This window comes from Arvicola amphibius, chromosome 9 (genome assembly GCF_903992535.2).
Source record: "Arvicola amphibius chromosome 9, mArvAmp1.2, whole genome shotgun sequence".
NCBI lineage: Eukaryota > Metazoa > Chordata > Mammalia > Rodentia > Cricetidae > Arvicola > Arvicola amphibius.
In genome coordinates, this window is record NC_052055.2 from 117,267,516 (window position 1) to 117,282,752 (window position 15,237).

Sequence of the window (15,237 nt, forward strand, 5' to 3'; positions counted from 1 at the left end):
TCCTGTCCTAGCACACACGCCCCCAGTCCTCCCACGCCTCCTAGTCCTCGCGCCCTGCGTGGCCCCACAGTCTTGTACCCATATCAGGGGTCTCCGTACCCAGGACCTTGAGTCGCGCGTCCCCGGGGCTCTGCGCGCGCCCGGGTGCCTGACCCGCCCCGTGACGCATTCACAACCGTCCGGAATCGCGGCCGGCCAGCGCGCACCCGAGGCTCAGGGCACGCGCATCGTGCACGCGCGCAGCCACGTGACGCTGCGCGGCCAACCGGCGCTCCAGGATTTGGGGATAAAGCGCGGCCCCGCGACAGTTGCGGCGGGAGAGCGGCGGGGCAGAGAGCGTGACTCGCCTGCTCCAGTGCCACCGGTTCCCTCTGCGCTTCCCGCCGCTGCCGCCGACGCCGACGCGCAACCATGTCGGAAGAGAAGCCCAAGGTAAGCCTGGAAGGCAAGGCGCTGCAGAGTCCGCAGGACGCAAGCCGGGCCGCGCGCAAACAGGGCCCGCGGGCCCGCACCCGGGCCTCCGCGCCCCTCCCCCACCAACAATCCGCGCCCCTCCCCCACCGACATCGCACCCCGCCCCGAGCTTCACCCTGGCTCCGCCCCTTAGCCCCGCCCCCAGTCTGCCTCCCGCCACGCCAGGGCTCCGCCCCCGCTTTAGCCACGCCTCAAGTCTAACCACGCCCCGCAGTGCAAGAACGCGGAACTTGGACATCTCGCGGGGTGCTGGTACTTGCTGTGCAGGTCTCCCTCTCTGGGTCCTGACCCCTAGCCGTGGCCATCCTCTCTTGCGCCGTGTGCGTAGGTCCACGCGTGAGGCTCTGTGGGCGCCCCGAGAGCTGCCCCGGTGCAGGAGTCCAGCTGGCCTCTGCGACCTTCTCACTGTTGGCTGGACTGAGTGCTCTCCCACTCCTTTGCGGTCCCGCGGGGCAAGCCCCTTCGTGTCGGCAGTTGGTGCGTGGAAAGGCCAGGGTTGCCCAATCTTAATTAAACAGTTTTTCACCCTCACCTGTCCTGCTGGGAGATAGACGTTGGTTGGAGCCAGGCATTCTGTGCTGTTCCCCGGCCTGGACCTGGAGGTGACCACTCTCTTAGTTCAGATGGGAGACCCCAGGAGCAGGGCAAGCCCCAGGAATGCTATGGTATCCCACTTTAAAGCAGCTGAACGCCACAGCATCGTGCCTGCAGGACCCTTAACCTTTAATTCTGATTCAGCCTTGGGTGCTATCTGCCCCATCACGGACGCTGACCTGTTAGTGATGGGTCACGAGTAAACACTTTATATCTTCTTGTTGGTTTCCTCGTTATGAAGTTAGGCAGGAAGTGAGTGCCCCTGGTGTGGTGTTGGAAAGACCACACCTTTTGTCTCTCTAGGTTAGTGGAGGCAGAGGGTTGTATTTTGATTCATATTTTGCAGCTTGGGTGATCTAACCCAGGGACTTTTGTACACTAGGGAGGTGCTCTGCCAGTGAGTTACTTTGTCCTCCCTGTATCCCAACCCCCTTAAAAAAAAAAAAAAAAGACAAGATGTCTATGTAGCCCTGGCTGGCCTGGTGCTAAGTAGACCAGGATGGCCTTGAATTCACAGAGATCCTCCAGCCTCTGCCTCCTGCGTGCTGAGGTGAGATTAGAGGCCGGCTGACACACCTGGCCAGCCTTTGTTTTGGTTTGAGATGGTCTCCCTGTGTAGCTCACACTGCACAGGTGTTCACAGTCATTGTGCTAAGCCTCATTTTTCTTTTCTTTTCTTTCTTTCTTTTTCTTTTTTTTTTTTTTTTTTTCCGAGTCTGGGTTTCTCTGTAGCTTTGGATCCTGCTGGAACTTGCTCTGTAGACCAGGCTGGCCTCGAATTTAGATCCGCCTACCTCTGCCTCCCAAGTGCTGGGATTAAAGGCGTGCACCACCACCATGTCACCTCATTTTTCTTCTGAGTTTACTTGCTAATTAGCTCCTGGACTGCACCAGCCTTCCTGCTGTTAGAGGGGAGCAGTGCCTTAGGCTTTTTCCTCCTCCCTATTGGTATTTCTGTTTATTTAAGTTCTGGTTGCTGCCTCTCTTTGAACACAGCATACTGTTTTTTTTTTGTTTTTGTTTTTTTCCCATCTGCTAGAAGGCAGTGCATCTTGGGCCCTGGAGTTGTTCACTCTTTCTCATGGTGGATCCTACCTATACTTTGGAGCAGGAGCCAAGTTCTCTCTGAGCAGTGCTACTGTGTCACTGGTGTCCTGTGAGGGAGAATAGCGCCCCAGCTGTTCTCTCAGGTCCTTGCAGGCTCCTCTCAACTGGGAACCATTTCTCAGACTAGAAAGCCGTCTTAGCCAAGGCCATTAGGACCCAGCACAGGGCAGGCTCCTTCCTGACACTGTCCTATCCCTTGCTCCAGGAATAAAAAGGTGGCTGAGGACATTCAAGGGAAGTAGGGCGCTTCAGTGGAGTTACTCGGTTGAGCTGTGGGAAACAGCTGGTGTGAGGATAGGGAGAAGACGTGGTTTGCAAGTGTGTCCTTAAAACATAAATGGTTCCCAAGGCTGGAAGCTGGCTCAGCAGTTAGGAACACTGGCTGCTCTTTCACAGGACCCCAGTTCAATTCCCAGCACCCACATGATTGCTAACAAACATCCATTACTCTGGTCCTAGAGGGTATGACGCCCTCTTCTGGCTTCTATGGGCACTGCCGACATGGGATGCACAGACATACACGCAGGCAAAATAATCATACACATTCAAAAAACAAAGGTTAAAAACTTCTTGTGCCAAAAAAAAAAAAAAAAAAAAAAAAAAGAAAAAGAAAAGAAAAAAAAAAGAGCCGGGCGGTGGTGGCGCACGCCTTTAATCCCAGCACTCGGGAGGCAGAGGCAGGCGGATCTCTGTGAGTTCGAGGCCAGCCTGGTCTACAAGAGCTAGTTCCAGGACAGGCTCTAAAAAAGCTGCAGAGAAACCCTGTCTCGAAAAACCAAAAAAAAAAAAAAAAAAAAAAAAACCTTGTGGGCTTTGATATATCTGTGCCAAGCATGCCCTGAACAACAAAAGTAATTCCTTTCCAGACTGAATAGCCTCAGAGCTGGCTCTGTAGCTGGCCCATAACTTAAACGTATTTGTTCAAAGTGTGTTTCCAGCCAACAAGAAGCACTGACTTGGACTTTGCCCAGCAGCTTGTGTGTATCGTGATTATATAAAAGCTATGGCTATGCAATAGGAATTTCTCACTCAATATGGGGGATGGAGCCCAGAGCTCTGTGCAGGCTGAGCACATGGCTTCCGTGGAGCCACACCTAGCCCAGAAGAGCAGTCTGAGACCAGAGGGTCCACGGGGGCCACAGCCTTCACCCTGCTAACTCCAGCGGATCCTTCAGGGTCTCCTAGTGTCCCTCTGGTCCTCCACTCTTGGTTTTATGTTGGCTTTTCTTCTCAGTCGTATAAAGTCATGTATAGCTTGCAAATGTGTATTTTTACAGCCTCATAAGTCATTTTTAAAACAAACATGGATTTCCTTTGGCTTATTAGATTTAACGAGTAGATTTTTGTCTTTGAATTGGTAGTCTGTGAGGACACTGGCTTTGCACTGCTGTTTCTCTGACAGTGTGTAACAAATCTAGGTTAAAAATAAATTCTGTGTAAAAATAAGACAGTTACACGAGTAACTCTGAGCTGCTGAGGGAATGTTAAGAAACAGGTTGGTTTTAACGACTTGAAACAACCACCATTACCTAAGGGCATGATTTACACCCAGGGATTCTGAACTGGCCTTTGAGACCCAATTCCTGTGTCTTACAGGAGGGAGTGAAGACAGAGAATGACCACATCAACCTGAAAGTGGCCGGACAGGATGGCTCAGTGGTGCAGTTCAAGATCAAGAGGCACACACCACTGAGCAAGCTGATGAAGGCCTACTGCGAGAGGCAGGTAGGCAGAGCCCCATGCATGCTGAGTCGGGACCTCCCTCCCTGAAGGAGTCCTGCAGGGGCTGCTTGTGTTGCGGGCTTGCCCTTGCTACCCTGGGTCTTGCTATCTGCTTGTCCCTTATAGTGTGTCTTTTCCCTGGGTTCCTGCAAATGGAAAGGTGGAGTTTAAGGCTTAAGTAGACTCCAGTGGGGGGATTGGCTTCCTGATAGACACCATCATGGTGGTTATGCAGTCCATCAGCCTGCACATGGGTCTGGTGGAATGCCCTGTGGTGTGCTCAGAGAGAGGATCAGTGCTGGTTCCGGTTCCTCCATCTGATATCCATTCAGTTAATCTGTGTATGCCCTACTCATTGGCAATTTGATTTTCTATCTTACTTAGGAAAGTGAGGAAACATTTGCTCTTGTCCCTTCGTTACCATTTCAAAATAGCACGCTGACTGACCTTTGTCCCCAACAGTGGCCAGCTTGCTGTTGTCAGTGTCATTGTGAACTTAAGGCCCTTGCACATATTAGGCTTGGATCCATCCATCCAGTTCGTTCTTACTAAGGACCTTTTGGCTGGTGGGTACGCTCCAGCCCAACTGGGAGTCGTTGGACTCCTGGCCTTGCTTCTCCATTGTCTGCCTCAGTGACTGCCTGGCTTGCTGCACATAGACCTACGTGCCGATTCCTCTGAGCCCTGCCATCTGGTAGCTCTCGTAGGGATCCTGCCCTTTGGTGTGGGCAGTCGCATCTCACATGGTGGTTCCAGGTTGCCCTTAAGTGCTTGCAAACACAGCTGTTGGCTGCCCTTTTATTTTGCTGCCCTGATGTCCCTGCAAGGCGGTGCCATGCTTTCTCCCTTCTTGCTCGCGAGCCCTGCAGATAGTGCGCTTGCTCTCCTGGCTTTTAGGTTTGACCTTAGGTACTTTTCACACCTGTGAAAGGTGAGACAGAACTTTCCGATGACACTGTGTCCCCTTGTGCCCTCCCTGCCGAGCCGGCTGCATGTGCTGTGTGCCACTTTGGACTGCGCCAGTGTGCAGTGCTCTTCCTTGTTGTGCTATGCTCAGTCTGCTGCACTCCAGTCTTCGCCTGCTAAGACCCCACATTTGGGCACACTAGGTCAGCTACCTCAATGTTTTGTAGCCTCCTGCCACTCCCCCACCCCCGAACTACTGCTTTGGAGAGAGGGTGTCTGCATGCTGCCATCCACAGCTTTGTGAGAGTCATTCTGGAAAATTCCTGTCTCCCTCCTGCATCTTTTTTGTGTTAACTCCTCCTTTTTGTGTGGAACATCATCTCTTGTATCTGACAGGGACTTGCATGTCTGGCTGCATGTCGTGTTCTAGGCTGAGCTGCGTTGTCTTGGAAGTTACCATAACTCACTGTCAGCTTCCTGCATTTTGGAACGCTGGGGCCTTTCTGGTTCTCTGCCATGGGATCTCAGCAGGGGCTCTGGAGTGATCCTTAGCCCTCTGGGGAGGTGCTTTCTGGGCCCTTTCCGTAGGTGAACGGAAAGAGGACTCTAACTGTCCTCTACTGTGCAGGCAGATGTCTGCTCTGCTCCGCTGCATGTTGGGAGTACACAGGCCTGCAGTCAGCCATCCTCCACGCTGGTCTGACCGGTTCCCTCCTTCTGTACTGGATTTACTATTGCTGTCCCATTTGAGATTTCTCCTTCTTTGCCTTCCCACTCTACAGGCCATTCTTGCTCAGCATGAGTTCTAGTTTCCCCAAGTTCTGTCTTTTCCTGTTTTGTGTTTTTTCTTCTCCCCACTAGTAAGTAGCACCTTTCTAGTGTTTTCTTGGTTGTGTGTGTGTGAGCATGTGCACACATAAGTGTGTTTTTAACCTTCCTTGAAGCTTTACGTATACATGTGTTTTAACTACTCCATTCCCTACCTTTTTTTGCTTCACTATATTGAAGAAACTCAAAATAATAGAGAATTGATGTTATAAAGAAAGGCTTTACTAATAGGTTTGCTTAGGAGACATGAAGTCATACAAAGGAGAATTCAGCTCAAGGACCATTGCCTACAAAATATTCCAAAGATAAGTAATATTCTAACCCAGTTAGAGATAAGAAAAATTTAGGATGCTAGGATGGAAATGTTTATTTATCAGATTGACCATTAGGCTCTAGTCCCACAGCAGAAGAGACCGCTCTGCCTCACAGCCAGTTGTAGAGCCAGCTTCATATCAAATAGCATGCTTCTAACAGTGCACACAAGAGGCAGAGCAGGGTCACAACCAGGAGTCTTAGCCTGCCGTAAAGCCCCCAGTTCTCTCATTGAGAAATGCATAATCTGTCAGGTGGACAAGACTCAACAAGGTAACAACTGTTTGAAAGTCAACCTCACTACTGTACTTAAAATAATTCTGGCTATATGCAATCCCTTTGCTGTGTAAACCTCACCTCTGCCTAAATGGCCAGACCTGAGTCCCCGATCTGTTTATATTGTTCAAAGTGGAACCTGGGACTGGGACCTGAAAGACATTTAAGGATGACATCGTATGTGGAATTCCTAAGCCTCGGGTATATATAAGTTAGTAAAAATCTATTTGCGGCCTCTTCTTTGGGTATTAGCCAGAGCCAGACACGTGCTATCTTATTAAAGAGCTTCCCCTTACCCCTGAGTGTGTGAAGTGATTTCTCACTGGGAGGCAGGCCTTTTCTGTAACACATACAGTGCTTTCTTCCCCGGGCCTGGTCTCACATACTTGATTCTCTCTTTAAACATCCCCCGGTTTCTGCTTGTATTTAAGAGTGAAGCAGCGAGCCACTGCAGAGATGGTGCTGTGTGTTTGGGTGACTGTGGCGGAGGCCACACGTCCACAGGGTGGCACTCTGGAGAGTCCCCTATGCTGATCTGAAAAGCACTAGGTTTCCTGGGAAAGAATATGTTCAGGTTCCACCAAGCACCTGTGGTCTTGACGGAGCTCCGAGTTCTCGTTTCTAGAAAGTCCTGCTGATTGATGTGGGAGAGACAGTTACATGGCCTCTGAGGGTTGTTGGGAACTTTGAACTCTTGGAGATTTATGTGTGAACTTTCTTTTCTCATCTTTATTCTTATCTTTAATCATTTATTTAACTTTGTTTTATGTGCATTGGTGTGAAGGTGTCAGATCACCTGGAACTAGAGTTATAGACAGTTGTGAGCTGACATGCTTTTCTCATCTTTAAAACATTTTTTGTGTATGGGTGTTTTTGCCTGCATGTATGTCTGTGCACCATATGCATGACAGGTATTTACAAAGGGCAAAAGAGGGCATCAGGTCCCCAGAAGTGGAATTACAGGGGATTCTAAGCTTCCATATGGGTGCTGGGAATTGAATCTGGTCCTCTGCAAGACCAAGTGCTCTTGACCTCTGAGCCATCTCTTTAGCCTCTGCATGTGAACTTTCAAAAGAGCACCAGCTTCCCTGGTCCGGGGTGGGGATGGGGAGGGTGAGAACGTTCCTAGTCTCACCATCCCTGGCTCTAGCACACTTGAGACTCCAATGTCCTTAGGCTTGTGGCTTCAGACTCCATCCAGCAGAGAACCCCTGCCCACCGGCTCTTCCCCAAGGCCTTGCTTTTTCATTCATACCGTTTCTGGGAGGCATCAGGATTGAGGAAATAGTCACAATTTATCCCATCTGTCCTGTTTCAGGGACAGTGGAGCTGCGAGTTAGAGAAGTGTTTCTGTCAGGTGGTGTTCACCTCAGACAGGCTGAGGCAAACGCTGCCGCCTTTCAGGATGGAAAACGCCCTTTGTTTCTGCTCCTCACAGCCTTCCTGGTCATGGCCCTCATGGTCACCTGACCCGTTTCTGGGACCTTTCCAGAGGAGGAAACACAAGTTCTGGGAGGAACTTAGTTTAGCTTCTGGGAGGAAGTGAGGGGCAGAATTAGGGCAAGCCAGGTATCAGAATGGGTCAGTTTGGGGCAGCACATACTGTAGATGTGGGCCACCAGGGCTATTTCTACTCAGCTGGCTCGTGTACATATAGAATGCTGATGTTGCTGGTTCTGGATAGCTTCAGGTTAATCTGTGTTGCCTGGGAACATCTTACACATTCCCTTCCTTTTCCCCAGGGCTTGTCAATGAGGCAGATTCGATTCCGGTTTGATGGACAACCAATCAATGAAACAGACACCCCAGCCCAGGTATGAAGTAGCCCTGTGAGCCAGGGTCCGCTAGGGTCTGCGTTTTGGGAACAGGATAGGTGCAAACAAAATGGCATGTTTCTGCAGTGACCTTAATTATTGGATTTCAAATTTTGAATTTTTGAGATTAGTTTCTAAATGAAGAAGTGGCACTGCCAAACATATCTTTGCTGTTTTGAGCTAGAGCCCAAGTGTAGCACCCACACCCTCCACCCTCAGGGCCATGGCAGTCACTAATGAACCCACATGCAGGGTGCTGTGGGGTGCACAGCTCCTGTGGTCCTCACGGCTTAGTGCCAACCACTTGGTCTTTATTGGAGTTTGAACTGGAGTCAGAACCTAGATATTCTGTCTTATTTTTAAAATTTTTAATTAAAAGATATTTTTGTGGGGACTCTCAGAGATAGCTCATCAGTTAAGAACACAGGCTGCGCTTTCAGAAGACCAGGGCTTGATTCCAGCACCCACACAGCAGCTTACAACTGCTCATCACTGTGGGCCAGGGAATCTGATACCCTCTTCTGGGCATTTTATTATTATATTGTTATTGTTGTTAATAATAATAGGCGGTAATGATGCCTGCCTTTAATCGTAGCACTCAAGAGGTAGAGGCAGGCAGGTCTCTGAATTTAAGCTACAGAATAAGTTCCAAGACATCCAGGGCTATACAGAGAGCCATGTCTCAAAAAAAAAAAAAAAAAAAAAAAAAAAAAAGGAACAGCTCAAATTTTTTTTGGTAGGGCTGGAGAGGAAGTTTAGGGGTTAAGAGCACTGGCTGCTCTTCTAGAGGACCTGGGTTTAATTCCCAGCACCCACACAGCAGCTCACTGCTGTCTGTACCTCCTGTGCCAGGGAAGCTGACACCCTCTGCTCTACAGAGCCCTCCATGCATGTGGGGCACACAAGGTCACAACTACACACAGACACATAAACAAAAAATAAATAAATAATAGGCCTTTTTTTTTTTTTAAATATAAAATGTTTATCTACAAGCTCTGACTGGCAAGATGGCTTAGTGGGTGAGATGCTTATCACCAGACCTGGTAATTCAAGTTCATGCGAGTGCTCCCTTCTTAAAAAGTGTAGAAAATAGCCAGGCGGTGGTAGCCATGCCTTTAATCCCAGCACTCAGGAGGCAGAGACAGGCGGATCTCTGTGAGTTCGAGGCCATTGTGATCCACAAGAGCTAATTCCAGGACAATCAGAACTATTACACAGAGACACCCTGTCTTGAAACACAGAAAACAAACAAAAACCTTAAAATGCTGACATTTTCCTGAGACAGGATTTCTCTGTGTAGCCCTGGCTGTCCTGGAACTCTCTGCCTCTGCCTCCTGAATGCTGGGATTAAAAGTGTGCTCCACCACGCCCGGCGAGTCTATTTTTAATGACCCCATTTTTCTCTCCGTCCTTAGCTGTGATTATTCTTCTGTGAATCTTGTCAGAAGTCAGTAGATAAGTAATTACTGTGACCCCCACCTTCGTGCATGCTGCACTCCAGCCAAGGGGACTGGGCTGTGCCTAGTGTCACGGAAGCTGTTTGGAGCATGGTATCACTGTGTATTCACCTCTGACATTTCCTGTCCCCTCTCCCTGGGCCTGCTTTGGCAACTTGGATAGCTGGAGATGGAGGATGAGGACACCATTGACGTATTCCAGCAGCAGACAGGAGGAACAGCTTCCCGAGGGACCGTCCCCACACCCGATCATTGTCCTGACATCTGCTATTGAATGGTGACCATGCAGCCACACCAATCACAGAAGCGTCAGCAGAAGCCAGAGTCCCTGACTGGTTCTCCTTTTCTGATGTGCTTGGAGCGGACTACAGACATCATGCAGGGATGAAAGTGTTGTGTAGCGCGTTGCCTTTAGGGGAAATGAGAGCAAGGTTTTGGGATTTGTTTATGTTTTCATTTCTGCTTCCTCCCATCCCTAAAATATTTTTCCCCAAAACTTGGAGCTGGGTGTGGACTCAGCCTGCCACCTGACTCTGACCCCCAGAACTGTGGTTGCTTTTAGATTGATTTGCCCTAGTCAAGGAGAGAGCTTGTGGTCCCATTACCCAGTGGGCTTGCCTATGGGATGTTGAGACGGGAGAGAGGGACAGAATTGCACCTATTTGTTGTAGGTATAGAATATTAAAACGTTGAAATACTATCAGCTTGAGGTTTGTCAAACATGGTAAGTTAAAGGGAAAAGACCATTGGAAGGAATCCTTAAGAACTGTGACCCAACTTCTCCCGACATGGCCCCCTTTCTACTTGGCATCTGGTAATGGGTACATGGGCAGGGTTGGTAAGGTGGGACTCACTCTCTTTCCTTGTTCTAATGTAGAAGAAAGTAACTGCCATATCTCATTTGGAAATTGAATGTGGCCTCAGATTATTTTCTAGTACTTGGTTCCAATGCATAATTATGGTTTCTGTGTAAGAGGTAATTGGTTAAGTATCAAGCTTACAGTGATGCTGTGTAAGGCCTGCTTTAAACTGTGGATGCAAAAGAAAGCCCGGGAAAGGTGACCTCATTCTCATGGATTATGCTCTGCGGCTTTCCAGATGTGTATTCAAATGATGCATCAGTGGGTGACTTCAGTCCTGCATTGTGGGGTCTATACCGGTTAAATGTGGATCGTCCTGCCTGTCATCCTTGTGTAAGGATCCATTGCTGCTTGATGGCCATCTCTGCCTTTCATAGTCACCTGACACTGACCTACCATCTCTCGCTTGCTTAAAATCCTGAGGAAAATGTTGTTGTTTCCTGTTTTGCTGCGTGGGCTTGGGTGGGATGTCTGTTGGCTCTGTTGTGTTTATCCAGTTTGTACATTATTTGTCGTCCTTTACTACTGTAAACAGTAAATATAGTTTGGTATTCTGTCTCTTTGCTTACCTTAAACACTGTATTTGGAGACTGCGTGTGTCACAGCTCACTATTGACAGTCTGTCCAGTGAGGCCCTTCAGACACAGAGAAGCCAGGTGCTGGACACTTGTAGGTCCTGACAGCTCTCTCTGCAGCATGAGCCCCATGCTGCTCCGTGTTGCCTGCCCTAGGTCTCCTGTGTGAAGACAAGGTGGGCTTCAGAGGCAGGGCGTTAGCATTGGGGTGTCTCGGTCTTTTTGCTGTCTGAATAGGTCGTTAATTTGTGAAGTTGATGACCTACTAATCTGCTTTGAAACTGAATTTATGCCCATTTGGCTGTGAGGGACTGAGGTGAAACAAAACCAGGGTTGTCACCGCCCATGCTACTTTAGTCTGCCAGCTGAGCAGAAACACCAAGCGCTTAATTCAGCCAGCAGCAGGAGTGTGTAGATTAGAGCATAGTACAGAGTCAGCCATTTTCTAGCTCCCTAGGTGGCACAGAGGAAGGACTGGCTAAGATGCCGTAGAAGAGCTCCAAGGGGAGGGAGGGCCGTGTCTTAGATCTGTGTTAGTTACTTTCTCAATACTGTCACAAAATGCTTGGCAAAAAGCAACCTAAGGGAGGAAGCAGGGTGGATCAGGAAGCAGAGAACTGAGCATTGGTTCTTGGCCCCCACTGTCTTAGCTTTTATTTAGTCCAGACTCTAGCCCTTGAAATAGTGTGGCCCTTATTTAGGGTGAGTTGTGTCGTGGCTACCCCTTCCCAAAACCCCCCACAACCCTTTAGGCATACTCAAGGGTGAACTTCATTAATGTTCTAGGTGTTTCTTTTTGACAAGTTAACTATCTTACAAATCCACTCCTTGTCAACTAAACACCCAAATACACCACTTTATAATATCCTACTTGGGACTTAAAATTATTTATCTCATAATACAAAATGCATTTAATCTATCTCTGAGTAGTGTGTCTCTCCAATCTTTAACAACTCCCACAGTTTCAAGTCTAAGTTCAAAGTTTGCTCTGAGACTCAAGTCAATTTCTGAATCACGAGCCCCTGTAAAATAAACAAGTTACTTCCAACATACAATAGCACAGAGTAAACAAAAGGAGGAATTGGAGCGTAGCAAAGAAAGATTAAGCCAAAACAAGATTAATGAAACCCAGCAGGGCAGAAACCAAATCCTGCTGCCCCATGTCTGGTGTCAGAGGTTCTTGGCATTATTGGGCCCTAGTGGCCTCGGATAGTCCCATTGCACTGTTCTGTCGCCTGTGGCGTTTGTGGTCTCGGTGTCGGGCCAGTACTTGGTGCCTGCAACTTTCCTCAGTGGGCATCTAACGTCCCATCTTGCTGGCATCTCTAGTATCCAGGCCTCTATTACAGTACAGCCTCCACCTTCTCTGTGTCACACAGTGGCTTCTCAGCCGCTGTACCGAGTCTGATACTGCCATCCACTGCTTTATTTCAGCTGATTTCTGCAGTCCTGGTACAAAATTTTCTATTTCTTACATCTTACAAATGTGGATGGCATCACCAAATTTGATTGCCAGCTCCAGGTGAAGCCTGGCACATTCAGACCATGCTTGCTGCACTTGTGTGTGCTCCTGTGGCTGAACCTGGGGAAACACCTATTTCCCTGGGTGCCGTTTTCCATCCTGGAAGGCATTGCCTTGGAACCTTGCCTGTTATCTCAGTGCAAGGTCTCAGACACTTTCAGTGGCACTAGATTCCTTCAACAGCTACAGCCACTTTACCCAGATCTGCCCTGCCCTCAGCTTGGCCCAATCTCTACCCACCAAACAACGTTCTCCACATTTCTCCGCACCACTTTCTGCTTGTCCTCATTGTAAATCTGGACAGATGCAGCGATCAATAACTGTGCCACAGCCTGGACACTAGGCGGCCATGAAAGTTCCTCTGCCTAGCAAGGTAGCCCATTGCCTTCGAAAGTCAGCCTCGCTCAAGTTTTCAGGATGCAGGGAAAACACAGCTAGACTGTTACGGGGAGTCCACCAGGGAAGACCGTTCAGTCTATAGCCAACTGAAGGTCTCTGTTCCATCCTGCTGGGACTACACAGGTATTTGGGACTCAGATGTAGCACCAAGTGTTTAGAGCAGTGGTTCTTGACCTGTGAACTGTGACCCCTTTGGGGGTTGAACAACCCTTTCACAGGGGTTGCATATCAAATATCCTGCATATCAGATATTCATGATTCATAACAGTAGCAACGTTATAGTAAATGAAGTAGCAACGAAGGTAATTTTATGGTCGGGGTCACTACAACATGAGGAACTGTATTAAAGGGTTGCAGTGTTAGGAAAGTTGAGAACCACTGGTTTAGAGTAAGGTTTTTGTTTTCCTGATTTTTTGAGACAGGATTTTTCTGTGTAACAGCTCTGGCTGTCTTGAAACTCACTTTGTAGACAAGGATGGCCTTGAACTCACAGAGGTCCACCTATGCCTCCCGAGTGGAGTAAGGTGTTTTTAAAGACCAAAACTACATCCAGGTATCTCAGTCAGCAGCAACAGAGGGAGTTCTGTGTGAGCAAGCAGTTTAAAAGCAGGTAGCTGGGGGCTGGAGAGATGGCTCAGAGGTTAAGAGCACTGCCTGCTCTTCCAAAGATCCTGAGTTCAATTCCCAGCAACCACATGGTGGCTCACAACCATCTGTAAAGAGGTCTGGTGCCCTCTTCTGGCGTGCGGGCATACACGGAGGCAGAATGTTGTATACATAATAAAGAAATAAATATTAAAAAAAAAAAAGCAGGTAGCTGGAGGTTCTGCACAGGCTCTAACGAAGCTAAGGTAGCTGGAGGAGGAGGAGGTTCTGCACAGGCTCTAACGAAGCTAAGGTAGCTGGAGGAGGAGGAGGTTCTGCACAGGCTCTAACGAAGCTAAGGTAGCTGGAGGAGGGGGTTCTGCACATGCTCTAACAAAGCTAAGGTACCTGGGACATCTTGAGTAATTGTCCACGAGGCTCCCTATCAAGGAGATCAGATTCTAGTTCAATGTGAACTGGCCTCAGCATGATACAAGATGGAGGAAACCTTGTCCTGTCACTGGATGTGACATGAACAGTTGCCAGCCGAGTTTCTGATACGGTCCTCTTGTTCCCCTCTGAAATAAAACTTTGTGAGCAGTCTTTAGTACCTGTTTCTCAGCCTCCTGATCTGGATTTCACCAGGATGGTCCTTCTAGGTGTGCTTACAGCCTGCTAGGGCTGGTCTAGCTCACAGCTCTGAATCTCCCACTTTTCTCCTTAAAACTAGGTTCGAAGAACTGAACCCCAGGTTGGGTTTATCAGCACCATTTCATGGCACTACTTTTTCATTCGTTTCCTTGCTACTGTGATCAGAACCCAACAAGAAGCCACTTAAGGGAAGTTGATTCTGTCTCAGGGTTTGAGAATACAGGCAGTCCTGGCGGGGAAGCCGGTGGCTCCAAGGCAGCAGCAGTGCCTGACAGCTGCTTACTCACACCTCAGCGGAACAGGAAGCAGAGAGGGCTAGAAGTCAAGCTGGGCTCTAAATCTCAAGATCCATTTCCATCCCCAAACGACCCACTGGCTCCTGCTAGGCCTCATCTGCTAAAGGTTCTGGTCTTCCCAAACCGTGACCAGTGTTCAAATATCCGGACTGTTGGGGCACATTTCACATATCAACTGTCCCAGGGAATCACGGCTGCCATTCATTTGGATGTATAAGAAGAGAATAGCTTGTGTTTCTCCCACACCCAACATCAGGAGGAGCAGTGTGGCCCGGAGGCGGCATGTGTGTGTGTGTGTGTGTGTGTGTGTGTGTTTATGCTATGTATTTGGAGTGGCAGATCCTTCGGTATTTTTTTTAGATGTTAAATGACATGAACCTAATGCCTCAAATCTTTGAGGTCAGTGGATGCGTGAGGAGGTACAGCAAAAATCGGTACTTCGAGTCCCAGCAGGAAGATGTTCCAAAGTTTCACATCCTAGGAGCCCCGTTGTTCTGGGAGAGCCCGTGTCTTCAGCTGTACCCCTTAAGGGAAAGCAGTTGTGCAACCAAAGAGATGCCGAACATCTATCTACCTGGGAGCCCTGTGTGATGAGAACAGATTCCAGGTTTGTTTACAGAAAGGATGGGACATAGCCCGGGATGGGGACTTTATTCTCCCTTTGTGAATCCAAGGGAGTGTCATTTTCTCAAATCACCGTGGTCACTTGGAAAGCCAGGCATAGTGGCTCGGGCCTTAATCCCAGCACGAGAGGCAGAGGCAGGCATCCACTCTGTGAGTTCGAGGCCAGCCTGGTCTACAGCGTGAGTTCTAGGACAGTCAGATGTACGTAATGTGTGTGTGGGAGGGAAATTTTGCT

General features: G+C 48.8%; 1 protein-coding gene across 1 annotated transcript; it reads left to right on the forward strand.

Annotated features, from left to right (window-relative positions):
• The first annotated feature begins 259 nt into the window (after nt 1–259).
• Sumo3 (small ubiquitin like modifier 3) lies at nt 260–10,901 on the forward strand. Its single transcript, XM_038343887.2, has 4 exons — nt 260–432; nt 3,772–3,900; nt 7,962–8,033; nt 9,654–10,901. Exons 1-4 carry the CDS (start codon nt 412–414, stop codon nt 9,762–9,764), a joined length of 333 nt encoding a protein of 110 aa, XP_038199815.1. The 5' UTR covers nt 260–411; the 3' UTR covers nt 9,765–10,901.
• Nucleotides 10,902–15,237: the final 4,336 nt, after the last annotated feature.